This window comes from Egretta garzetta, unplaced genomic scaffold (genome assembly GCF_000687185.1).
Source record: "Egretta garzetta isolate BGI_Z169 unplaced genomic scaffold, ASM68718v1 scaffold70, whole genome shotgun sequence".
NCBI lineage: Eukaryota > Metazoa > Chordata > Aves > Pelecaniformes > Ardeidae > Egretta > Egretta garzetta.
Window position 1 is genome coordinate 2,858,747 of NW_009258539.1, and position 27,553 is coordinate 2,886,299.

Sequence of the window (27,553 nt, forward strand, 5' to 3'; positions counted from 1 at the left end):
ATTTTCATCATTGCTTTGTAGGCTTTGTAGTGGGGAAAGCCTTCTTGCATGATTTTTGCATCTGTTGAATAGTTTGTTTCATTACATTATTCAACTAATAATTGCATGGTCAGAAAAGTGGAGAGTGTTATTACCACAAAAAGTGGTTCAGCAATCTACTTCTTCCTGATATCTTTTAATACATTTTTTTATCTCTTCTTTTCTCTCTGTCAGAACTTTGGCTTGTAGTTACTGTGATTATTTTGGATTTAAATCACCTTGATTTGTTTTTTCTTTTCCTTTTCCAGCTAGATAGAATAATATTTGTTTGTAATACAGTCTATTCTAGGTATCAATCTACTCCACTGTTATGCTTATAAAACAGAACAGCTAGCATCTTCTAAATATTGTGGAATAACTTAGAGGCAGTTAATGCCATTTAATTTTTGCATTAAGTTATAAACCTAACTTCATAAAATCTAGAGGCATTATTTGTAAGCAGTTACAAACTGTTTTCTGAGCAGTAGTACCAGCAAAACTAAAGACCAGGCTTTAGTAATATACAGGTGGTTGAAAATGTGGAGAGTTAGTTATGGAATTAACAGCACAGAGCTGATGGTGTTTTAACAGTTAAATAACTTTGTTTTCACAATAGAAACAATCTACTAACCCTTGGATTTCTTGTCCAGTTTTGGTATAGTCCTAACTTGCAATATTTAGAATTTGAAGTATAATAATTTATCCAGTTTGTTAGCTTCAACATTTTCTTTAATTAGGCAACATTAGAACACAAATAAAAAGCTAATAAGCAAGCACTCAACTCTTCAAGAAATGTGAAAGGCTTTTTCATATTTTGAGAAACTTTTTTATGGATATAATTTAGGGCATAAATCTGTTAAACTTTATTAATTGCTATTGTTTGCTAATGCAGAAATTTTTAAAGCAAATAATATATACAGACTGTGAATTTTCTGCTGAATGTTGTTATGAAGTACACTGATTTTTTTTTTAAATTAGTTCTGAGTAATAGATTAATGTCACAAATGCAGTATTATGAGTTCAGCACAAGATAAAAAAGAATAATGTTTTCTGAGGGAATAAATTCTGATCTAAGTGGGAACGAGTAGAAGTAGGTGGCAAAAGAAAGTTAGGCTTCAACAGATAATTTACTCTGGCATCTTTGCTATCTTAAATGAAAATGTAGGAAAGATGAATAGCAGAGGTGTAAAACCACAGCTATATTGGAATAACTACTCCTACAAATACTTGTTAACATTTGATAGCCATTACTGAGATAAGTGAATGGAAAACATCAGAATATTTTTCAGACTTCAGGTTTAAAGGTTTTGTCAGGCAAGAAGCTTTTTACTTCACATAGTAAGTGCATCCTAAAATTCCAACCTTAAAAAACAGTGGTGATGGAAATAAATAGAAACACAAGATGAAGCACATGATTACATCAGTGCATGAAGAGTATCTGACATGAATCTTAAGAATTATGAGGATAGGCATTATCTAGGAAACTATGGAGCGTGACAGGGAAACCTCAGATCAGCGCCCAGTGATGTGCGTGCTCTCTTGTAAGGTTAGAGAAGGAGCTGTGCTAGAACTTCTGGGAGTAGGATGCAACAACGCTTGTCTGGGCACAGGGCAAGAAAAGAGGGAGGAAGCAGTCAGTAACTCTTCCTGCCTTTGTGCTCCGGGAGTCAATGGATTTGCCACCAGGGGAGCTCCAGTTCTGCCTTTTCTATGGAATCTCCTACCTGTCTCTAACTTAGTAAATCAGAAGGGAAATTAAGAAAACTTTGAGGTTACCTAGTGAGATGTAATACAAGATGAATTTAGTATGTATATTGGTAGAAATGTGACAAGGCTTGTATGTTCTAATGTATCTTGCCTTCCTGTTGTACAAACAAAACCAAAAATCATATTCCTTATAGAACAAAGTACACAGAATACATTCATGCAGGACTACAGGCATTTAATTTGCAGGACTACAGGCATTTATTTTAATTAGGGCTGAGCTGTAGTCAGGAGTAAGTCTGTGAAGATTTCAGTACCTAAGTCATCTTTCCTTAAGTAATGTTTATCCTTTGGGAAAGAGCTGCATCCCTTCTCTGCTTTTAGTCCGAGCAAAGCCTTGCCATCTTTTACAGTACTCAGATTCTCTCTCTTTTCTCTCCCCACCCTGCCATGTAATGCTTTAGGGTATGAAGAAGGAGACGTTCCTCTTCCTAAAGCAAACATTAGGAGTCTATTCAGGGATACAGCTCCTTCTGGTTTCCTTGTAACCAGGGAGATGGAGCCTTGTTAAAAATATGATTTTCTGGAATGTCTGTTGTTGCGTCATCAAATGATATAGGTTGAATGCTCTTCAGACTTAACTACTGTCAAGGCCCTGGGGGCACCCCCGGCCCTTCCTGCCTCTGCCCAGCTCCTAGGGGCTCCCCCCACCTGCCCATGGCCCAAGACCCCATGTCAGCCCCCCCAGGACCATCATTCCCTGCTCCAGAGATGCTGCAGCAGGGCTGGTCTCCAGCTTCCCACAGCCCTGCCCATCCCTGTCCAGCCATGGACCCACCAAGCCAGGCCCACCCATAGGCCCTCATCCCAGCCTTGGCCTGTCCTAGTCCCCAGGGAGGTGCCCAGTGGCCGTGGCTGGGGCTGCCCTGGTGCCCCCCATCTGCTCTGCTCCTGGCTGGGGGGTAGGATGGGCCCTGGCTGGCCTCTAGTCTGCAGCTGTGTTGTATTGCCTTTGGCTCCTGGCTCCCTGGCCCAAAGAGAGCAGCTGGCCCTTGCTGTGCCCTGACAACTATCTCTGCCTTTAGTTTCCCTTTCAAGTTTGGACAAATTATAGCTTCACTGGCCTTTCTGGATTTGTTTTCTCCTGCTAAATTGAGGATTCTTACACACAAGACACGGAGCATCTCATTATAGTACAGCACATTATGGGCTGAAGAAGCCAGAGAAAATACTGCTGGATTTGTCTGTGAGAAATTTTTAATCTCTCCGTTCTGTAAAACATGATGGGAAACTTCTGACAAGCCTGTAGACTGGATGGGAAAGAAAGATTATTCCTGCATTGGAAATGCTGTGTTGGTTTGACTCCTTCCACTTCTGAATTTAGAATCCAGATTATTCTAGATTTTTCTGGTTTGAAATGTGGAATTATTTTCACCCATCTGTGACAACAAAAGAGCATCTTATTTTCCCTTCTCTCTTCTGTGTCATGTGGGTTCATTCTTTGTAGCAGAAGAGATGAGCACCCTGTTTTAAAGATTTTTAGGAAATGAAGAAAAAATAGTAAGCTCTTTTTCGTAGCAGAAGAGATGAGCACCCTGTTAGGAAATGAAGAAAAAATAGTAAGCTCTTTTTATTTACTTCTCAGTGTTCTTCTCTCGAATTTTTGAAAATAAAATTGTACTTTTTATAGGGCTAGAATGCCATAGGCTGGTGAAAGTGAAAATTGCTTCAAATGCTTGGTGTTACTGCATTTATTTAGAGCACAGTCATTAAGAAAACTTAGCTTATAGCTTTGTCTTTTCTTCTAGATTCTTTCTTGGTTATACTGAACATAACTTCAAAACGGGAGTGTTTTCTTAGGCTGTCTTCATAGTTTTTACACAGAGTCAAAGGGAGACTGTGCATAGGCTTGGAAGAAAAAGAAATTAAGATTTCTAAGTAGACAGAAATCACATGTGGTTCAGGAAGTCTTGTGCTTGAGCCTGGGAAAATACTCAAGTGTATGTGTACTTACTGTATAATCATTTTCACTTAGGCATCAACTCATAGTGGCATCCTTTCGGCCCATAGTCTGAGCCAATAGACTGCTCTTAGGTTCTTATTTTGTATAAAGGTTTTTCTACACAGAATATTTTTTTTAACCTACTGAGGTTTTTTACCTTGTGTCGGGGGGTGGGCCCACTAGAGTTTCAAATGTTTGCCCTTTATACCGTTTCTCCTTGCAAAATTATTATGTCAAAATGCAGCTTTTACTAGCTGAAGAAAACTTTTGTCAGTTGCTTATCCATCAGTCATCAAGTAGAAGCTCTTTGAAGGCGGAGCTATTTGTACTTGTGCTCAGTGATAGGTCATTTTGCTTTCTTAGAGCTCCTGCCTTAGGACTTAAATCTCAGCTACTTTTTATGGTCCTATGCTTTAGGCAATAGATTTCAGACAATATTGCATTTTAATAACATCAAAAGAGGAAGAAAACTCAATAAGCAATTTCTAATTAAAAAGAATTCATAAACTGTTAATGACAGTCAGGCTTATTTCTGTATGTAAAGAATGAAATAGAGAAGAATTTAAAACAATGACAGAGAGGTGTTTAACAATAATCAATAAATCCTTAACCCACTAATTTCCAGAAGCTGGCAAATTATATCAATAGAAAGAACACTTTATATTTGCCCCATTTCCTATATTCTACTCAAGCAACTGCTCTGTTGGCAGAGGCAGAACAGTGGAATACCCAGTCTATGATACTCCAAGGAGATCCATAAGCATTTAGATCTTGTGGATTCTTGTTCAATGTCATTACAGCTGATACTGTATTCTGACAAGGGATATTAATGAAACTCCTTTTTGCCGTACCTGCAGGAGGAACTAGCTAAAGGAACAAGGGCCTTTCTGCAGAATTTGAAGACAGGCTGGCTGTTGTGTTCTGTTCTTTGGAATATATATTTGCTTTTTCACAGAATACTGTGCATTTTAGCCTAGGTTTATTACCAGAGTAGTCTACAAGAAATTTTTTTGTGCACTGGTTAAGATTCATGTTTGTCTTCATTATGGGCCAGTTATTAAAAATTAGGTTGAAAATATTTGTATAATAAGAATTACCTTAAATATTTTTGTTCTTCATCTTCACATCTCTAAACTATACGGGCAAAATTTTAACTGAATATCTGGTCATTTTTTCTTTTTTTTTTTGGTTTTCAATATTAGGCGACTGACATCTGTGATCCAAACGCAGTCATGATGCTTATTCTGTGTGTCTACCTATATGAAAGTCTCCCTCACTACTTACCCAAGAAGACTATAGAATTTACAGGTGCTCTCCATGCGACTGTTGTTAAACAGGTACCATTGAATTTAGATTTGTAGCAGTACAAGTTTAAAACACTGTATTTATATATGTGTTTATATTATGTCTATGCTACAACAAAGAATGAATGAGTTTCATGTAATTTGGCTACTAAATATAGATTATGGAAGCATGCATCTTTTTCTCTTCAAGCTTAGGATCCTGACTACTGCTGTTTTTTCCCTATGCTTGTAAGCACAGAAAAAAAATCTACAAATCTGACAATCTGAGATCAAAGACAGAGAGGAATAAGAAATTAACAGGAGTAGTAGTTCAGTGTATACTGCAAAAAGAGTACTCAGAAAAATTGAGGTTGGATAGTCTGTAGGAAGTCTATACTCTTTAGGAAGAAAAATGATCTACCTAGTTATTCGAAGTACTTTCTTATTTTGTGATACGCTTAGTTGCAGAACACTTTTTATACTTTAAAAATTGAATAAAAATAGGCTGTTGTTGTTGTTGTGATAGGTGCGTCTGAAAAACCCAAGCAGTAAAACTTTGATGTACAACGCTATTCTTGTAGGAAGAGATGCTGATGATTTCTCACTACCTAAAGGAAACACTGTCACCATTGCCCCTAAGTAAGTAATGTCTGAGATTTGTTTTAGTGTTATGAATAAGTCTAGGAATATGGAATTATAAACCTACTAATTTAATAGCGGTGGAACACTAGAAATTTGTTCAACTACAAACAGGGCAAAATTAGTCAGAATAAAGATCAGGCTTTTCCTCCTTAACATAGAAAAAATTCAGAGTCATTTATTAGTGGGACACTTGCAGTTTAACTCAATAGAGTTTTGAGAGCAGAATACAAGCTTTCACATCATTAGAGGAACCATCTGTGTCCAATAAATATTTTTGTCCCAATGTATTGAAAGCTTTGATTTTCAGTTTAGATCTGTTGTTCTTATATATTTTTTTTTAATTTTATTTTTTTCCCAACTAAAGTTGATATATCTCCTCTGAACTTGATTCACATTTTTTACATCAATGCACTGTGGAAGTGTAAGCAGGTAAAAAAATCTTTCTTTAAAGATTTCAGTCTTTATTTCTTAGTCTTAATTGCAGCATGGCTGGGAATTTAAGAGAACGTGACACAGGTTTGGTAGTAGTTAGTCTGCTTCTTTTTGCCCCCATCCTTCCTTCCCACCAAGACAGAAACTGTTACAGGTACAGTGCAGTTATTTCTCTATCTTACATTTCTGAAAGCCTTGTAAGGATTTTGGAGAGATTTCATTTTTGGGAAACATCAGGTTGTTAACATTTTTGGTAGCAGAAATACTCATGGTACATTGCCATCTTTTTCTTTTTGTTCAGTAAGTGCTATATGGCATTATGACTAGATACAGGAATTTCACTAATCCTTGTTTAACTAATGAAGACAAGAGGGATGTAGGAGCGACTCTAGCTGTCAGTTAGGAGTTTTTAAGTTTAGGCTGCAAGTCTATTTAAGATATTCCTTTGCAGATAAAATGGATTAGAGATTGTAAAAAGGAAAAAGTCAACATTTGTATGAAAATAACCTGTGAAAAAGAGAAATTTCAAATATATATTGACAGATTCAAGAAAGCTCAACAAAAATACAGTGCTCTTTCAGGATGATCAATATTTCAGTATTAAATGACATGCTTATTGTAAATATACGCAAAAGGGACAACAAGTAATCCTATGTTTTCAGCAAGCTGTGAGGCTGACTTGATTACACTTTCTTTGCAATTACTTCAAATAAGAATTAACATAAAAATGTAATCCTTGAAAATGTCATGTATTTCTCTGAAAGGTCAATACCATGGCTGTTTTTCATTTCAGCTTTAAGAAAAACCCCCAAAACCAAGACACAAGTAAATGTGTACAACCTCATCATTGAGCTGCTTGGCATTATATATAGCAAAAAACATAGAAATAAAAAATACATAGAAATAAAAGCTTGTGGAAACACCAGTCATCCACTGGTGACCTCTGCAGAGTTTATCATAGTGTAACCTTACTTGTAATCTTGGTGACTAAATGAAAAATAGATTCTTTGCAATTAATAGCTTTCTTAATATTTCTTAATATGTTTGAGAACTCCAAGCATTGGTGAGATGGGTGGGAGTCTTGTAGGTGCTTTGTATTAGTTCATAATATCATAGGTGGGTTTGGAAGTGATAGTGACATGAATAATAAACAAACACCTCTGTTAAATTGATTATGTGTAGGCTTATTGCTATTAGTGTTGACTGATATTCAGTTGTATAAGGTCAAGAAAAATGGTGGAGGATTTGTAGAAGAAAATATTCTGCTTTCTTTGGAAAGTATGCCTTCAGAGAAACTCAGAAATTAGGTAGGCTTGTAACAGACTTCTAGAGAAAAAGAAATATATTTATGGCCTGAATAAAAAGTGAGGGAGAATTTTCAGTGTATTCAGTAAGAAATGTGATGTGAGTGTATTAGTAAAACATAACGGAGTTATTTTTTGACGGGAATGTTAGCATCGCTGACTGTAACCTGTTTAGGGATAAAAGATGTTAAAATAGCTAGAAAGAGGCACTTCACATTACAGTTATTTGTTCTACTTTTAGAAGTAAATAATACATAAATATGGGATTAGAGGCAGATGAATCAATGTGTTAAAAATCACTAAAAATTAGGAAAGCCTACTTGCTATATCAGAAACCAGGAGTTCTAGTTTAAAAACAGGAGCTATACTTCAAAAAACTTTCCGAGTATCTGTAATGGTTCAGGCAATTTAAGATCAGATATCTCTGCATCCTTGCTCCCCTGAATTGAAACTGTTCCTTATGAATTTATGAATATTATGTATGAATATGTCCTCACCACTAGTTCATCTTTCACTGCAAGCTAGCTTGATACTAGCCAGCTTTTTTTCCCCTGAAACAACAGGTACTTCAGATAAACTAATAAGAAACAGTTAAAAATAGCACCTATTGCCCGCTGCAGGGCTCCAGTCAAGTTGTAAAGCTTGCTTTGCCAAAGTTTCAGAGTAGGAGTTCAAGGGAAATATTAGCAGTTCAGAGAACATTCACTCATGGGAGTTTAGGCAATTACAGCTGAAAAGATGAACCATAGCCTTGATCAGGAGGCTAAGGAAACTTAAACTTGTCAGTCTTTTGATTGGAGAGCTGGAAGACTTTAAGTAAGACATATCATGCATAGAGACTTGTCTCTAATTATCTGCTAAATATATATATTCCTATATTTAGAAGTAACTATAATTGGATTTAAGATGACTGTGGGTCATTATAATCACTAATGAGGAATAAGTATGACTGACTAATCCTGTCGGACCTGCTGGGTAAGCACGCTTGGCATAGAGGATTCTGTAGATAAAGGCCCAGTCTGAAAGCACTGTGTTTACTTTCCAGGAGAGACGAACTGCAGGAAACTGATAAGATAAAAACAGATCAGGGAAAAACTCAAGTGGAAAGGCTGAGGGTAATGGAGAGGAGTTACTTAAATATATTAGGAAGCAGTGATACAACATTAGATAAGGAATGCAAATGATTTTAAACTAATAATAATAAAGTGACAGAAATGTGTAATAAATGTCTGTCTGTATTTTCAAAGAAGTATAACAATGTATGCTGTAGCCTACCACTAGCTAGAGAAACTCATAAATGGCTGTGGTGGGTTAAACTTGGCTGGCTGCCAGGCACCCACCCAGATGCTCTGTCACTCCCTCTCCTCAATGGGACAGGGGAGAAAAAATTGCTAAAAAGATTTGTGGGTTGAGATACGTGGGGAGGCTGCTTACCAGTGACCATCATAGGCAAAACAGGCTCAACATAGGGGAAATTGTTTTTATTCATTTTCAATTAAAATAGAATTTTGTAGTGAGAAAAAAAAGACAAACGTTAAAACATTGCCTCATCTCTCCCCCACCTTCTTTTCCCAGATTCAACTTCACTTTTTCAGTCTGGAGTCCTCTAACTTCTGCTGCCACCCTGAATGGCACAGGGGGTAATGGGGAGCTGATGGCTGCAGTCACTTCATAACAGTTCCTCTCTGCTTCTCCTCCCTCCTCATGCTTTTCTCCTGCTCTGGGAGTCCTTCCATGGGATACAATCCTTCAGGAAAAATTTGCTCCAGCACAGGCTATCCACAGATCACAATTCCTTCAGGAAATATCCACATTCTCTGGCATGGGGCCCTCCATGGACTGCAGTGTGGATCTCTGCTCCAGTGTGGTCCTCTCCACAAGCTGCAGGGAAATATCTGTTCTGGTAGCTGGAATACCTTCTCTCCCTCTCCTCTGACCTTGATGTTCTCACTGCTGTTTCTTACTCTTTTTTTCCTCACTTCTCTGCCTTTCTGATGTTTTTGCCTTTTCTTAAATATGCTTTCACAGAGGTGCCACCAGCTTGGCTGGTGGGCTCAGCTGTGTCCTGCAACGGGTCCATTATGGAGCCAGTTGAAACTGTCTGTGTCCTGTACAGGGCAGCTCCTGGTCTCTCACAGGGAGAGGGCTGCCCCTGCAGCCCCCTGCTACCAAAACCTTGCCACCTACACCCAATATCTGTCAAGAATGAATATTTTGTATCAGTTGGCTGAGATGAAACTGGCTTTAATCCTAAGAAGCTGAACATCAGGGAAATCTGTCATTCTGCTCTGGGTTTTGGGATGCATCAGAACGTTCTCAGTGTAGCTGAGTGTCAGATCTTGCATATAATGTAATTAATCTTTGATCTGAGATTCCCACTCTCCAGGGCACTGCATGGTGCTATATAGACTCACAGTTCACAACAGTAATAGCATAGAGGTCTCTAAGCTCTCTTATGTGGTGTAGACATGCATATAAGTTACTCAGTTTGGGTATCTATCTTAACAAGAGAAATCATGAAGATGACTTGATCAATATTTAAAAGTACCTTTCTGGGAAAGGGACGTGTTTAACTGTGAACAATATAGAACAAAGCTTTTTATAAGAACAGCAGCTTGAAGCTGGAGTTGTCCAAATTCAACCAGGAAGTAGCAAAGGTAATTAGCTATTGAGGGGAAGAAACTTTGTCTGAATGACAAATTCTTTAACTGTAGGGGTTTTGCACATCACAGAACATTGAAAATATTGCAGGAAGTGACTTCAGGAAGTTATTTAATCCAGCCTTCTGCCTCAGATAATATGGGGTTCTTTCTCAGAAAAATGCTTCTGCCAAATGGTAGTTATCAGAAGCAACTGAAGGATGATTGTGTTGCACATAATGGCCTATAACTACTTTGGATTGTGTTATCTAGCGATTTCTGTTGGCCTTAAACTCTGCAAATTTGATCCCTCCAAACAACTTTTTATCTTTCTTTTCCTACACTGGAGTACAACAAATAAAAGAGAGAATTTGATTACTTGCTTTTTTGAAAGATGGTACACACTGAGCTGATAAAGAAATTAAAGATTTTTTGCCCCTACAGTATAGCAACTGAAGTGGGTGTGGACGGAGCCAGTTATAATAATATGAGTATGAACAAGATTATAGGACAATTCCATGACCTGAATTTTCCCTCGCTTTACTCTGACCACGACACAGATGAATAGAGAAAAAAACCTAAGCAACTTTATGTTTTCCCTGATGCTAGCTTTGCCACAGAAGGCAGCAGTTTACATCTGTTTACACTGAATTATGGCTTGGAGGCCATAATTTTATGTAAACACAGAACTGCTTTTCCTGTGTGCATGTCTTTGTCTGTGTACACTGAACATCCTTGTCATTTTGTTATAAATCCTGCAATCCTTGCACTGTCAATCTTTGTCCTTACAACCTGGTGCAACTTAGAACATCAGTAAACTTCCATACTTTCCAGTTGTCACATATCCTTCCTACAGAGTAAGAAGTGTTACTTCCCACACTATGTTTCTTTGCTTCTTTCCTTGCTTCTTTCTTGTCTGGTAGTTTCCCTGTAAGTCTATAGAAAGAGACGTTAGAAATAGAAGAATTAAATCACCCTTGATCATGTTCTTGTTGAGCTCCTTCAATGAACTCCCATAGGTTTATGAGGCAGGACTACATTTTACAGACTTTGACTCCTGCCAGTTAGATCTCAGTCATGTAGATCTTGTTTATAGTAGATATCATTTATACTTGTCCTTTTATTCTTTATAATTGTTTCTACAACCTTGCAAGGTATAGATTTGAGGCTTAAAGGTCTGGTATTCTCTTAATCTTCCCCAATTTTTTTTAAGATGTTGGTGTCCTGTTTATCGTCATTCAGCTCTCAGGTCCCAAGGTAGTTTTAAGTAAGAATTATATATATATTTACATACGTGTATGTGTGTATATATATATGTGTGTGTATATATATATGTATTTGTGTCCTGGTCCATCATAAGAATGAGGCAAAGGACAGCCCAGAATGTTTCCTTGGCAGCAGCTGTCATCCAGGGATAAATCCTGCCATTATTCCTATCCAAATAAGTTTATAGAACTTCTGCCATCATTGTGATTGCTCCAATTACATGAAGAGATGTGTGCATTGAGTTCACTTGAAAAAGTACTGTTATTATGCAAGTAGTGAACCAAATGTGGATTAACATGATTCCACTGAAGACATGGTAAGCTGATTGCTATTACAAGTCCTCTACTTTACCACTTACTTTTGTTAAGTATATATACATACAATGCATAATTGGAATGTTTCGCATACCACTGTCAGCTGATTGCCTCTACTTTAGAATTCCCAGTTGGCAGAAGACCAATAAATCACACATAATTTCCCTCTGCCCTCTGTTTTAATTCTTTTCTCTCGGGCTGCCAGTTCCTCTTAATTGTTTGATAGGGAAGGCGGATTTAGGTTGGGGAGAGGCTTCCTTTTGACTTTAGTATCTGCTATCTCTTCCACAAAGACAACTAACAAATCTTCAGTTTATAAATATAACATTTTCCCCATAGTTTAAGAATTCCTTTGAAGCATTATTTAAGTAATATCATCTTGAGTAAATTAAGACATTTCAAGACTTTACTAAAGGTTATTTTCTTTCTGCTGTTTCAAACAGTTTTTTGGGGGGTAAATTTTAAAATGTCTTTAACTACATGAAATGGCATTACAATGAAAGTATAAGCCAGTCAGATGACTTCTTTGGTATGTATCTTGTGATATTCTACTTGCAACTCCAAAAATATAGGTATTTTTTTGTTTAGAGAAAGCTCTCTCTACTCTGGTCATATGTGTAGAAAGGCAAAATACATTTAGATTCTACTGTTCTCTTGCTTTTTAGAACAATTCTACACACTATAATTTTAATTGTAAGCTTCAAAGTAAGAGCTTCAGCCACTTAACTTTTCTTAGTGATCTTGCTTAGTTGCAGTACTAGTGCAAATCTAGTCTAAACTTAACTCTTACCTAGTCTAAACTCTCACTCCATGTGGTCTCCCCTTGTCCAGTTTCCCATCAGAAACTTGATCTATGGCTCGTATAAGAGAACTTTGTTTTTTCCACCTCTTAATTACTCAGCTTTACTAATTATTTTGAAGGGTTTTTTTACTCATTTATCTCTCAGTCTTCAATGTGGATTTGATTAAGAACATGCCTCACAACATGCATAACAGGATGTCTGGCTGTTTAACTCAGAAAAACCTATTCAAATAGGGGAGCATAAAGTAAATCAGTTGTTAACTTAGGACAATACTATAAGGAAAGAGAACTTCCTGTGCTATTGTTTGTGGGAAGAAAAATTAAGCTACATATTGAGGTCATAAAAAGCAATAAGGACTCAATATTGTTCTTATTCTATCTATATAGTTCTTTTATTAGAATATTTTAAAGCAGAGGATTGAACTACAACAAGGTATTTCAGAAGAAAAAAATAATTTTTCTAGCTCACTTATTTTAGAAAAAGACTCTAAAATGTGCTCCTGAAATGACATTTGAATAATTTCTGAGTCATGATTTTGTGCCTATTTAAAATTATTATTATTATTATTATTATTATTATCATCATCATCGTCATTATCATTATTAATTTTGCCTAGGAGACAAACAAGTATGAATGTGGAATTCACTAGTCGTTTCCTGCGCCCTGCTGAAGCAGTGTTGCTACTGATCTCAAAAAATGTGGGTGGAATAGATGGTGCCACACTGGCATTCTCTCTGAAATCTGAAGTCAAGCATATTGAGCCAGCTGTAAGTTTATGTATTTATGATTAATATTGTCAAAATAATATTGTTATCTGTATGCTGTATCAAACAAAAGTGAACTGAAATAAGAATAAAAATGTGAGTTACCCTCAGCATTAGCCTTTGACCTATGAATTTTCAGGTTTCCAGTGTTAGCCTATGTACCTGCAGAGAAAAGCCTAGAGGAATATTTAAGATGCCTAAGGATACATATCAGACTTAGATCCTTAATAAATTTTAAAATTTTGCATTGATTGCTCTGAAAATAAATCTGGAACCCTTTCAGCATATGAACGCTGTTTGAAATTCCATTGCAGAGGTGTTATGTCCCTTCAGCCTAATGATTTCAGTTGTCATATGTAGATGGTCAACAAACTTTTGTTAGATGTTGCTAGTTGATTTGTGCTTTTTAACTTTAGACAGTCTTTAGATTTAAGATATATCCCAGAAATAGTCAGAACAGAGATAGGTATGTGTTCTGTCATTTGTTATCAAACATTCATTGAGCAGATCTGGATAGATCCTCTTCTAAACTTAGATGGTGTTTATGTGATTCTTTTTTTTCCATGAGTCTCTTTATACCATAGCAATAGACACTGATGCTAGAAAGGAAGGTTGGGGAAGAGAAGAACATAAAGGACATGGGAAGATAATAAGTCAAAAAGATAGCTTGGGTTTTGGCCCTGGGCTGTCATTTTAAAGAGCATTTAAAATATGGTGAAGTTTAATGCATGTTTAAAAAGAAATAGGCTTTAGCTATTCCTTGCTGGCAACAAAGCCTAGCATTTAAATTATGTTAATTTTGTAGTCACCAGTGGTCAAATACATGATTCTGATCTTCTTTGTAATAATTTTCTGTTTGTTTATGTATTATACATGAATGTAGTTTTGCAACTTTTTCATATTGATATAAATTTTTGCCTTTTTTAGGCTATATTAAAATGCAAATCGCCATGTTATGAACTGAAGAAAGTTATCCTAAATGTTACTAATCCCTTCAGAACTGATGGCATATTCAGGTAGGCAGTGCTTTAAAGAGAAATCTATAATGATCATGCTGTTTAATCAATTATTTTAAATATTTTTTTTTTCTTCTCCTTAAAAATGTAAACTTGAGGTTAAACTATAGGGATTTGCATTACCAAAATTGTTACAAGCACTATGAAGTGGAAGCTATCATAATGAATAAAGAAGCTAAATAAGCCCTAATTGAAATGCATCTCAGTGTAAGCAATAAAGCCAGAGTTTTAATCAAACAGAGTTCATGAACCTTGCTCGTATTTTTGTGTTTGGCTGAGGCCCAGCAGAATTCCAAAGAGAAACAAACCATGTTAATTAATAGTCGGTTATTTTTCCCCAATCTGCTTTATCCTGCTGTTTAAATTATTAAGCATGCAAAAGAAAAAAAAAACATGCTTTTGCCTTGGGGCTCACATCACTATCAGTTAATCTAATTTTTCATTTGTATTCATCATAGATATAACAACTGTAGAGTTATAAATGTTGCTTTCCTTAATACAAAAGAGAGTGCTATGCCCCTAAAATCTGTTTATGTGATCTGACTCCATGTTTTGTCTTTAGTCTATAGAGCTAAGCATTGGTTCGTGCAATTAATTTATTTACAAGAACCATTTTCCATAACACTTTTAGCTTGTTTTACTGATCTGTTTAATATACACGTTGCATAAGCTGCAAATTAAATTTCTCTTTCATCTGCAGAATAGATTTTGTATAGACACCTGTAACACAATTGTTTTCACTGCTCCAGCAATGTGCTCTGGCATAAACTCCTATGTGGGAATCATATGAATTTATTTAGCTTCTATCTTTTTTAAGTCCTTGAGGTGGTCAGTGAGAATGCCTGTAATCAGTTCTATGATGTGGATAACACTCTTTGAAAGAGTAGGTTAAAGGCAATGAAGTAATTTAATTTTATGTGTGTCACTCAAAAGCTACTTGACAACTACTTGAAGTAATTATAAATTTGGGCAACATTTGAACCAGTAATCTAAAATAAAAGATTCTTTGTAACATGTTTCCAGTGTTTTGAACTGTCTCATGTTCCTTTGGGAGTGCATTGCTTGGTTGCAAATAACACTAGAAAATGTACTGGTGATACCAAGGAAGTAGCTCTTTTACAGAAACTGGGTTGAAAATCTTAAAACCAAGTGTATAATGTACTCATAAAAGAAAAAAACAGAATCTTCTAGGAAAAACTTAAGTGAAGCAGTTGCTTGTGGTTTATCACAGAAATCACAATTTACTCTACCTTAATAGATACAATATTCACAAAAGCAAAATAAAATTACCTAAGACTTTTTTTCTTCAAATGTGACTCAATTATTCAATCATTTAATTTAGTACAGATCATAATATAAATTACATTTCAAAAATTACATATATAATTTGTCATAATATTGAAATGGGCATTATTTTTCTTCTTTGAAAATCAAATTGAAAATTGGTCTGCATGTCATAACATGGCTGTAGACCATCCGTATGATTACAAATCAACCTATGATATTGAAGTAGTAGTTTATGACATTTCCCAGTAACCCTTGAATAAGTGTCTCAGGATTTTTCATGCTTACACAAGCTTTAAAAATTATGTTGCTTAAATTATACAAAATGTTTTAAGTTATTAAATAAAGAAGAATTAATAAATCATTAAATAAATCAGTTTAAAAAAATCTGTTTAAATCTTTCTTTAGAGTTCTTTTAAAGAATTCTCATTTGAAAATAATAAGCTTCTTTAACAAGCCTTCATTTAAAATATAGAATAAACTAATTTTTTTCTTCCTTCTGTAAGTTAAAAATGTGATGATTATCTGTACTTGCCATACTCCAGGGTCATTTTGCTGGAATCCACAAGTTACTTAATGCAGCCAGAGCAACTATATCAAGCCAGGCAAGTAAAGCAAGAACAAATGTTCAGGTGAGTTTTAAATGGCAATTGCTAATTATAATATATTGAATGATACATTTCTATTAGTATTACATCTTTGTGTATAGCCATTGTAAAGAATTACAAGTTAGAACATGGAAATATCATAGAATTATATAACATTTTTCAAACACTTCACAGATAATTTACTCAAACAGTGGAGAAAAGATTAATATGGTGTAAAAGATAAAAATGGGTGCAATATGCCATTTGGAAAAAGTGGGTCTCCTCAGTCTCGTAGTTTGTTCTGCGTCTTCATACTATGCCCCCAGATGTGTCAGCCACACCACTTTAAACCTCACCATAACAAGCTTTACCTGGCAGGTAACCTTCTTACCTATGACCTTTACACTATGGCATTATCACAAGCACCCAAAATTGTGTCATTCACATCAAAGACCAAACCAACCCTTTCATCATTGTGACATGGGCTCATCATACTGTGACTGGAAAGATATCCCAACGTGAAGCTAGAGCCCAGACAAACTATATCCTTACTGGGACACAGCTCTGTCTAAGTTAAAATATCACAGTAGCCCTTGTCTGAAGCAGGGTGTCATTCAGTGGTTGCAGCCAAGACCTCTTTGTTCATGGGGAGCTGAATGATGTTTGGTGAGAAGGATAGTGTTTCTTCTTTCATCTAGCTGGCATAGTTTTTAAGTATACTGTGATACATGTGCCTGGATTTTTTCAAGTTATGCACTTTTCTATGCTTTTCCAAGCCCTTGACACTTCAGTTATTACCCTTGGCCTACATCTGTATGCCAGCACGGTCTACTCTCAATGGGAGAAGAGAACCAGGTGGAGACATGCACAGCAGATGGCCCAGGAATTGTAGTATAAATCTACCCATAAGTAGTTTTCAAACATGTTGGTATTTTGACTGATGTCCGTTAAAAAGATTTGAATAACAGTAAAAGTTCAAGGTTATATTTAACAGCCAACTTTTTCCTCATAGATTTTCTTCTGTAAAACTAGGAAATGGCAAAGGTATACTAATGATTCACTAGTAGTCCTATTCTAAGACCACAACTAAGCAGTTCAGAATATGCATTACAGTGTCCATGAGTCATAAGGATGGCTCATGATTGCACAGATTGATTTGCAAAAAAAAGCTGTGAATGTGGATAAATATTTTTACATCAAGAAAAACACATTCTAAAACAAAAAGGAACCATTAATTAATGAATTTCATGTCAAGCTTTGCAGAATATTGCATATAGCTTATCAGTGTTAATTTATTTGCTTTTTTTTTTTTACCAGAGATAATACCAGAAATTCCAAATATTTTTATTTTTCTGAATTTTGTTCTTATACTTTTTGTTCTAAGCTGTTTCATGTGTCAAGGAAAGAGTTACATTAAACAGAATACCTGTATTTTCTTACTGGTAGGATAAAGAAAAAAATAAAGGACTAAAAGGCTCCATTGTGTTTGTTGAAGAAGCTGCTGCTATGTGGGCTTAAGATTTCCCCATGGTGGCTGGCACATTTTAGATTTCTTTTTGCCTCAGTAATTTATAAAATCTGGAACTGGAAAGGACTAAAAAGGTCATCTAGTAATTCAGCTCCAAATACAGAAAGCAAAGTAATCTTCCTTTTCCGATAACTTGTTGGCTAGAAAACAGAGTTATTGGCTTCTTACCCTGGACTGAAGAGTAAAGGCACACTATTGCAGGTGTAGCTATGACAACATGATGACGTATGTGGGCTGTCTGTGTTGACTGCATAAATGACTTTGCTTCTGATCTTGATTTTTGTCATACCTGATAAAATGGCAAACCCAGTCTCTTTGTGGTGCTATGTAGGAAGAGGTAACTGGCAACTCAGAAGTGATAGCTACTAAACTGTTTCTCACTGGTGCACAGTTATGTAAGTAAATTGTAGTACAAGTCTGAACAGGTTAGATTAAATCATGGCAAGAATAAATTGGAAGTATTTACACCTGTCATTTTCTCTGTCTTGACCTGGTCTTTGTACCAGGCAATTGCGAAGTGCCCTCTTAAACCAACACTCACCTGTTACTTACTCTTGCAGAACTTTTTGTTCATTTAATGCACAATAAAATAATCTTGCTTTGGAAGGGACAAGTCGTGTTTGCTAAAATACCGAAACAAATAAGAGGCAGTTTGTGAAGTTGCTTGGTCTCCATACCCGCTGTTAAACTGAATCACTTCTAATACCTGAGTTATCAGACGTACAGGCCTGATCCACCACGTGATATAACGTGCTTAATCTCGCAAGCAGACCGCTCATCCTCTGCCATGTGTCTACACAGTACATGCATAAGCTTGATGCTGAAACTTGTCTGGGGTTCTTCAGCAGTGATATTTTTTATACAGCAGACTTCAGTGTTAATTTGGAAAAGAATGATTGGCGCATAAGATGTGATAGGACACTACTGTGGGCTTAATACCATAGAATCTTAGAATTGTTTGGGTTGGAGGAAACCTTTAAAGATCATCTAGTGTCCATCCACCCCCCATGGGCAAGAACTTCTTCCACTGGATCAGGTTACTCAAAGCCCTGTCCAACCTGATACTTCAAATGATGGGGCATCACAGCTTCTCTGGATAACCTGTTAAAATGTCTTACCACCCTCACTGTAAAGAATTTCTTTCTTATATCCAACCTAAATCTATCCTCTTTTTAACTTTAAAACTCGTAGCCCTTGTCCTAGCACTACAGGCCCTGGTAAAAAGTCCCTCTCCATCTTCCTTATAAATCCTTGTTAAGTACTGAAAGGCCACAATAAGGTCTTCCTGGAGCCTTCTCTTCTCCAGTCTGAACAGCCCCAACTCTCTCAGCCTGTCCTCATAGGAGAGGTGCTCCAGCCCTCCTGCCATTTTTGTGGTCCTCCTCTGGACCAGTTCCAACAGGGCCATGTTCTTGTGCTGGGGACCCCAGAGCTGGATGCTGTACTCCAGGTGGGGTCTCATGAGAGCAGAGGGGGAGAGTCACCTCCCTTAACCTGCTGATCATGCTGCTTTTTATGCAGCCCAGGATATGGCTGGTTTTCTGGACTGCGAGCACACATTGCCAGATCATATCTAATTTTTTGGCCACAAATGCCCCCAAGTCCTTCTCCACAGGGCTGCTCTCAATCCATTTATCCCCCAGTCTGTATTGATACTGGGGTCTGCTCTGACCCAGGTGCAGCAAACTGTGTAGACTTATTTTATGGCAGCTTAAGTTATTCTGCCTAATCCATTTCCTTATTTCTCTGCGTATTGAAATGGGATGTATTGAGCCAGACTGAGAGTACAACCACGCTTTTTATACTTCCTGATCTTAACTATCTTCTTTTTGTTTTTATTATTGCATGAGATACTATTTCTTTTTGTTATAGAAGAATGAGACACAATGTTCGTCTTCCACAACACAGCTTTATTTCCCTTTCCCTTCATTTACCTGCAGGTGCTTGGTTCATTGGGGTGAGAATAAATTTACAGAGACATTCAATACCATGTCAAACCAATGCAATGGGTTTCTTTATCATTCTATTCTGAAAATAGGATATAGTCAATGCATAGTTTACCCCAGTGAAGAAATATGTTGTACTTTGTATGTTCTTAATGTATGATGTATTTCCATGTAATACGCATATTATGTTATAATTTTTTCATGTAGCTTTTGAGCAATTTGTTATTTTTACAGCGATTCTTCTGCTGTAGTCTCTGTTTTTGCAATCATGACTTGGCATTTTGATTCAAAGATAAAGCATTGAAAGAGATGACATTTTATATAAAATTTGTATTTTTGTATTTTTAGGTGAGATACTTATTTGTAAATACAGAATAAATAGTATGTTGGGCTTGCATACCTAAGATATCATTTTCCTTTCTGAAAAATAACCTTTAAGCACACATATTAAAATGCATCTCCAGGGTAACATATTCTGAGAATTTTACAAGTCCATTTATTTAAGGCTGTGATTTTCTTCTTAGCCCAGCAAGATTAACTATTTATTTTAAGAGAGACCCAAAAGCTATCAAATGCTGTATGTAGTAATTGTTTGCTATAAGCTGGTTCATCAAATTTTACTTCTAGGGAAGAATGACTGTTATGTGTGGATAATATTAAACTTGAGTCTAGAGCTGAAACTGTACTTGCAGTATTTTTTTTGAGATACATTACACTATAGTTTTCAGCATCTGTAAGTTCTGTGCTTGTTGTAAATTAAACAAAACTCTCCTTCCATAAATTTAACTGCACAGTCTAAACTCCTGTCAACAGAGTTAGACGTTATTTGTGAAGAAGGATAGAAAAAACTATAAAATAATATGAAGGAAATAGGAAGGTAAGAAGCACAATTTGCTTTGAAGGGATGAGAATAAGCAAAGATTTTGTTGTGGGTTGTTTTTTCAAGTATATCTGTTCTTTTCAAATACACTTGAAAGGTAATATCATCATGAACAGAGTTAAGGTGTTTAGGTTAAGGCTCACTCCTTTCACTCCTTTCTCAGACAAATCCTTGATTGCATTAGGTTCCTTGTGAATGATTAACCGCACTGTTAGCGAATATAGATCATTCCTGTAGCCTTGGTGTAAAAGAGGTACAGAGGGACAAGTGTTGCTCTTCCCAGACTTTCTCATCCCCTCTTTTCAGGGCTATAACCTTGTGGAAATGAACCTTGAATGTGAATAAATTAACTGAAACAAGAAGAGAATTATTTTTAGTAGAAAATGCTTGAAGAGCTCCTTTTATGAGATTTGATGTTTTCTACCAAGATCATGAACTACATATTAACATGGGGATTTTACATGTCTAATTTCTTGTTGTGTGGTATAAATTCCCAATACTTACTCAAAGAGCCAAGATTAAAATTAGCCTTTGTACAGAAAATCATGGAAAATTATGTCCCAGTTTGTATTTATTTTGTGGGCAGAAACGTTGTAAACCATGTGTACAAAAGTAAATTTCAAATGTTTTCTCTTGTATAATAATTCTCATGAAGAAAAAAAAAGAGAAAAAGAAAAAATCTAAGGAATATTTTAGAGAAAACCTATTTTAGGTAATTAATTTCCACTCCAATATTAAAAAGACAAAGATTTTGAGAATGGCAAATATAAGATGCCAAATTCAGTCTGTTTGGAAAGCAGCACTGTAAGAAAAAGAAATTATTTACAACAGGTAGAGATAGTCTTTTTAGCCATGAAATATGCAAATGTTTCACTGTCTGTATTGTACTTTTTCTTAAATAATTGAGTTTTGTTTGCTTTAAGAAAAAAATCATGACTCACAAGTTTTAAATAATCTGTGCACTATTGATTTGTTGCAGTTCATAACTCCCTGGTATACAGAATTGTGGGATTCCAATGGGATTTTTTTTCCTGATGGTTTAAAACTGGATCTTGCACTTTCTGGATTGAATTTGGATCACTCTTAACATGTATTAGGATTAGTGTAAAGACCACGTTTTACTTAGCTTTACTGATTTAATTTGTTAAAAAAGGGGATATCTTTTCTTAAATAAGAAATGAATTAGATTTCCTGTTAAATTTTCTAAACATATTGCTGTCCTGTGACTAAGTTAGGTTTGATAACATTGTATAAAGCCACCCTGTTTTTATAATAAGAAGTGTTGTGATGTGTTTTTTACTATTACGGAGGCTTTTGAGCTAGAGGGAAGGTAGAGAGAGCTAGGGGGAAAAACAGGCTCAAAAAAAAGTTTGGGTAAGAGGAGACCTAGTATCTGAAGTGTGTTCTGATAAGGGACAAGGAAAGGCTGTTACTTTTGCAAATCAGTTTCTGTAAGAAGCATCAGTCTAAAGACATGTCTACAAGGTCTATGACTGTAAGCCCTAGGGTGAGCACAATGCATCTGAGCTGAATTTGGCTTGCAGATACTTAGATGTATTTCAAGAGTAGGGAAGAATTGGAAATACTTGAAATTGAGAGCATCAGAGGAATGCAAGGCCTTGCAACTTCATGATGTACCAGGGAATAAGCTTTGCCTATCCTCACAGAATATTGAAATGATAAAGAGAAGAATTGGGACTGAGTTCCCCAAAAAGCATTATTAGGCAGGAGTACTTTTGAATGGCAAAATATATATATATATATATATTTTTAACATAGAATTTTGCTTATATGAGTATGGCAGAGATATTATACAGGTTAATTGAAGGTCACATATTCTGGCTCTGGTGTAAATATGACTACTAACTTAAGTGGAAGAGTTGGTATTTAACATTATTGGTAGGTAGGTGGTTCCAAAATGTTTTGGGTTTTTTTCTGGAAAACATTTGCTTTTCCAGTATTTATTCCTAAAAAGGGAGAAGAAGCTATCTATTACTAATAGAAATGTCCAGCTTTAGTGTATTACTTTAATTTTTATGTTTTCCTTTTAGTTCTGAAAATAACATATTAAATTGTAAAAATGGTGCACTGCTTGAAGATCCAAATGAAGAGAACAACTTAAATTGCTGTAAGTACCTCTGTACAATACCTCTTGTGTCACTAGAGTAGAAATTAGAGTAGGTACATAAGATTTTGACACCTAAAGTAATTATTGTTTATGGGTATGCTCAGTAACTCTTATTTATAGGATAGTTTGTCTTCTGATATACTTAATTTAGTGAAACCATCTCTATGGTTGCACTGTAGTCCTAATGACTTTACCATTAAAAAAACCCAAAACTTTCTTCTTTTAAGGGCCAATGGTTTGGCTTCATGGAATGTGGAGCCTTTGCAGATTGCCTAATTTATTTTTGAAAATACTCATCAACAGCACATTTCTTGCTCTTATTTTCTATGAAATGCTAGTCAACAGTTCTGTCAAAATGTATGAATCTAGAACTACAGCCTTTTCTGAGACTGTTGAAAGTCCACTTGAGCAAAATGTGTACGATGGCCTTATGAAATTAATTTTGTCCTCTTGGAAAATATTGTGGCGTTTCCATGAAGTCATATGAAAAGCAGATTTGTAATCTGAATAATCTAGCCCTTCTAGATATATTTATTAGTACATATTGTATTCCAAGATGTGATTAACAATGAACTAACACGCAGTTCATAAAAATAAAAGGTACGTACCTTAATTAACAAAGTGAGGTACAACTATGGTACCAATCTGTGAATAGCTGACGAAGGGTTTTATGGCTTTAATCAGGTTGGAGCTACAGAGACATTTTTGATGGCATTTCAGATCTTCATAAACAAATTTATGTTTTCATTTCTTGTAGAAGTGCTCTTCTGCTTTGGGAATAATTCACCACCATTCTCTTCATAACATGGTGAACAAAACCTAAATAAGAGTGTTCTGCACGTGTTTCACACCCTGACCTGAAAGAATATGTACTATTAAGGGTCAAGACTCCTAAGTGGAGAGTAATAGGAATTAGGAGTTTTGTTTTTTTTTTTTTTTTGGGTCTTGGAGAAGCCGTAATGAAAATGAAGAAAACCATAAAAAACAATCTAAATTTTAAAATAAATGTTACCTCTTTAGCAATTACTTGAATTTCCCAGAATTCAGACAGAAAGTGAGGAGGGAGGGCTCTCAGATTTTGACAGACTTTGAATGGGGAACACTTGAACAGGAGACAAGTTTAGAAGTTAGTGCCTTATTTAGTCAAAAAATAGTTCCTGTTAGGGCTGCCTTACCCTATTTGATGGAAGGGTAAAAATGGGACTTGGGTGGTTTTGGAAGGGGGAGGGCAGTGTTGGTCATTGTTTAGGTAGGTTTTGGAAACTTCAAATTCATATCAAACTCAGCTGTTGGTTGAATAGTGAATTTGGGGAAATTCCTATGTATTTGGAAAAGAATGTAGACTATGGGGAGAAAAGGTGAGTTGTGGTTACGCCTTCCTTCAGCTTGGTTCCTGGTGGCTGAATCTGTTTTATTTAATTGGCCAGAGTTTGGTATACGTTTCTTAAGTGATATTCACTCATTTCTGTTGCCTGCACTCTCACTTCTATTCTTAAGTCTGTTGAACTTCCTAGAAGGTTAGCAAGCCAAGGTTGAATGAAAGTCTGGTTCTAAAGTATTCTGCAATATCAAAAACATGCGGTGAGAAAGTGGTCAGACCCTGCTAGATTCAACCCTAAGTTACTTATTGTCTTACAAAGAAAGCGCTTTGTCAGCATAATGCTATTGTGAAAGCATCACAAAGCGAGCTTGGCAGTATTTAGTTTTTGTCCATTCTGGAGGATCTCAGACCATAACATAACATAACATCATTACTGCCACTGAGAGCAAGATTGTTTGTTTCAATAGTAGTAAACTGTACTCTTTTTTTCTGGCAGGAGGAATAATTTGCTTATAGGTTGTACATCCTTAAAGAGTTCTTTTGATGGTGAGAAGTGTGTTTTCCCTGGTTTTGTTTCAGTGCACAGAATAAGAACACAAGTAGCTAGCAAAATTTATTTAAATAATACAGCATGCAATATTGCAGGACATTTACACAAGTGTAACTCTAAATACTGATTACTGATTACAAGTGTTCCTTAAACACTGATTACTACAGGAGGCTGTATACAGTATCCTTATATTTAAACTCAGGCAGCTACTTTATTTTACAGCCCATGCTGTTGTATCTAAACAACCATTTAAACTTATTTTAACAGGTGACCAATCCAGCCTCCTGCATGAGTTCTTCAGTCCAATGGAAAAACTGTTCTTGGAAGGGAGAAGTTCTGCAAGCTTAGATATTCACTTTCTTCCCTTTAATCTGGAAAAACGTTACTGCACTGTCATTCTGGTTAATGAACTGGTAAGAATAGAAAGTATGTTCTGTGAGTGGTTTTCGTGTGACAGCCTAGTCAGTTAAGAATCAGGATATGTTTGCCAGTTATGTGTGAATAAGGTAAATGAATACACCAATTGGTTTTGTACATATTTTAAGGTAATATTTTTTGCATTCATATGCAATTATAAAGATGTGATCTATGTACTAACTTCTGGAAATGAAAATTTTTCTCTTTAATTTTTTTTTGTTAAAATACAATATTCCTATAATTCATGGAGGAAAATGTTGCTTAGGAAGTTGGTCAGTGATTTACATAAGATTACAGACCAGCTAAGAAATTTAAACCAAAGTTTACTGCCCTTTTATCTCCACATAATTAGAATTATATAAAATGCTGCAAGTTACTTTTCACTGTAAAATCATTGCAAATAAATGTAATACTGCAAGGAATGTTACCTTGGTGGTTTTTCTAGGGAACTCGGGTTCAAAACAAATATGGAATTTAAATAATTTGTCTTGATGGGGGAGCAAGAATAATGCTTTTGGATAAGGCATAGGGCAAGGAAGGATAAAGTCTTTACTGTACTTCTCCCTGTATTTATCACTGTATCTAGGATATGCTGTCAAAGTAGAATAATTATTTTCCTTGCTGTCTTTTTAAATTTTTTGCCAATCCACATTCCACTCAGTCTTTGTCACCAATGCAGGTAAAGCTTTTGACTAGATTATACGTGAATACTGACTTTTCAGTTTCTCTTGACTCCTGTAGCCTGGGTTTTGCTATATATACTTAATTGAAATTGATTTCATCAAATTACCAAAACCTGTTTTTGACCAACATTCAGAGCTTAAAATTTGTACTCCAGCTTATTTGATGTCTCTGTAATCCTTTATCTCAGTTGTCACAACCTTCTTATTTCTGTGTCATTAGTCCATCCTTTCACCTCTTTAACCTCTCTGCTGTTTTTTGTCTCTAGCTGTCAATGTTTTTCAACACTGTTGTTTTTCTCATCTTCTTTTATGTGTGGTTGATCTCAAGGCTTGCATTCTGCTTCTTAACTTTCATAATACTACCTATGTGTTTCAGCTTTCCCTCTGTGCAATTACATGCATCTGCCATTCTCTCTGCCACGTTTTCATGATTTGTAACAATATAACCAAAACTAAATGACTTTTTCTTTTTCTCCAGCACATTCTCAGCTTCCATATGTTTCATTACTATAGAACACTTATAGAGACTCCTGATGGTGTTTAGTGTTTGTGTGTTTGGTGGTTGTTTTTATTGTTTAACCAGGACTTTGGCTATGCCACCTGACCAGCTTAATTTTTTCCTTGCTTTTAAAGGAAGATAAGATTAATGTAATGATGGCCAAGCCTGTCCCAATGCAATGATGCCCAACCACTGACCATTTTTTAAGAAAGCAAGCCATATGGCTGGAAATCTTAAAGAGTGCACAGTTCACTTGACTTCTTGAAAATTAGCAGAGAGATAGAAGAGGGATAGTCTGTCAAAGCCTATGGTGAGACAGTGAGCTCATGCCCTGTTGACACCAGGGAATGGCCCACAAAAAGGCTGTATAAATGTCTCCATATCAGTGACCTTTGCGGATGGTTCAATGAAAAATCAATCCAGTGCTTGGCATCATTCAAAAAGAGAAATTATTTGGAAAGAAATAGACATCAAAATGTGAAACCTCGGTATACCTTTCTGAAGATCTATGATGTACACAGCTTGAATATTGTGTGCAGTACTGGTCACCCCAGCAAACAATATAATAGGGATAGAGGGAAAAAAAGAGAGAGAAAAATAAGGATGATCAGAAGGATCTAACAGTTTCTTTATAGAGATAGATACTTAAAAAAAATTAAGTTCCTGTAATTAAAAAAGCAATTGTTAAGGGACACGATGGGTACATAAGATTATTAATGGTTTGCAGAAAGTTAATAGAGCAACTGTGGCAGGATATATAAACTGAACCAAATGAAGTACTTTTTCATACACAACGTTTAGCTTGTGTAACTCAGCTGTCATAGGACACTTTGGATGCTAAACCTGTTAACTAGTTCAAAAGAAATTAGACAATCTCATGAAAGTTAGGTCCATCAGTTTTATTCAATGAAATATCTAGACGCAGTCTCTAAACAAGGAAGACCCTAACCTACTGGTTTCTGGGAGCAGATCTGAGAAGGATCTTCTTTTACTTGCTATGATTTTATATATATTTTTTAAAGCTCTGCTATTGGCATTCTCCCTGTTTGTTTCTTTATTAGAAGCAGAAGTATATACCCTATCTGAGAAGAGAAGGCTCGTGCTACATTAGGTATAGAGCCTGAAAACTAAATAATTTAATGAAAAGAAGGGAAATGGAGTCATGTTAATGGGATGAAAGCAAATCTAAGAGGTGTGATCAGAGCTATGGGACAGTTATACTTCAGGTGGAAAGGGAAAAGGAACATATCTGACAGCCCCAGTGTTGCCAGTGGTGATGTTAGAAACACCTAAATTTAGATACCTAGCTACTAGTCACTGTTCCTAAGAAAGAACTAGTTGACATTATCATAGTAGGAAACATTAATGCCTCAGAGAAGCCACTGTTATGTCCTGTGTGGTAACTATTTCTGGAATACCTGGTCCTTTCAGCTTAGCTGAGTAGATAGGAAACAATTAAAGACTGCTGCAAGCGCAAAATTTATGTTATGTAGCACCAGAGTTTACAAAAATTAAGTCCCATCCACATAATTGTATTATTATT

The 27,553-nt window shown here is 35.9% G+C and overlaps 1 protein-coding gene across 1 annotated transcript in view; it reads left to right on the top strand.

The window, feature by feature from the left end:
- The window catches only part of CFAP47 (cilia and flagella associated protein 47), a 401,308-nt gene that overhangs the window by 174,095 nt on the left and 199,660 nt on the right, over positions 1 to 27,553 (top strand). Inside the window, exons 37-43 of the mRNA XM_035901932.1 lie at positions 4,927 to 5,061; positions 5,534 to 5,646; positions 13,024 to 13,174; positions 14,099 to 14,187; positions 16,017 to 16,103; positions 22,464 to 22,540; positions 24,679 to 24,824. Of these exons, the coding sequence (XP_035757825.1) occupies positions 4,927 to 5,061; positions 5,534 to 5,646; positions 13,024 to 13,174; positions 14,099 to 14,187; positions 16,017 to 16,103; positions 22,464 to 22,540; positions 24,679 to 24,824 (798 nt within the window). The remainder of the gene's footprint in view (positions 1 to 4,926; positions 5,062 to 5,533; positions 5,647 to 13,023; positions 13,175 to 14,098; positions 14,188 to 16,016; positions 16,104 to 22,463; positions 22,541 to 24,678; positions 24,825 to 27,553) is intronic.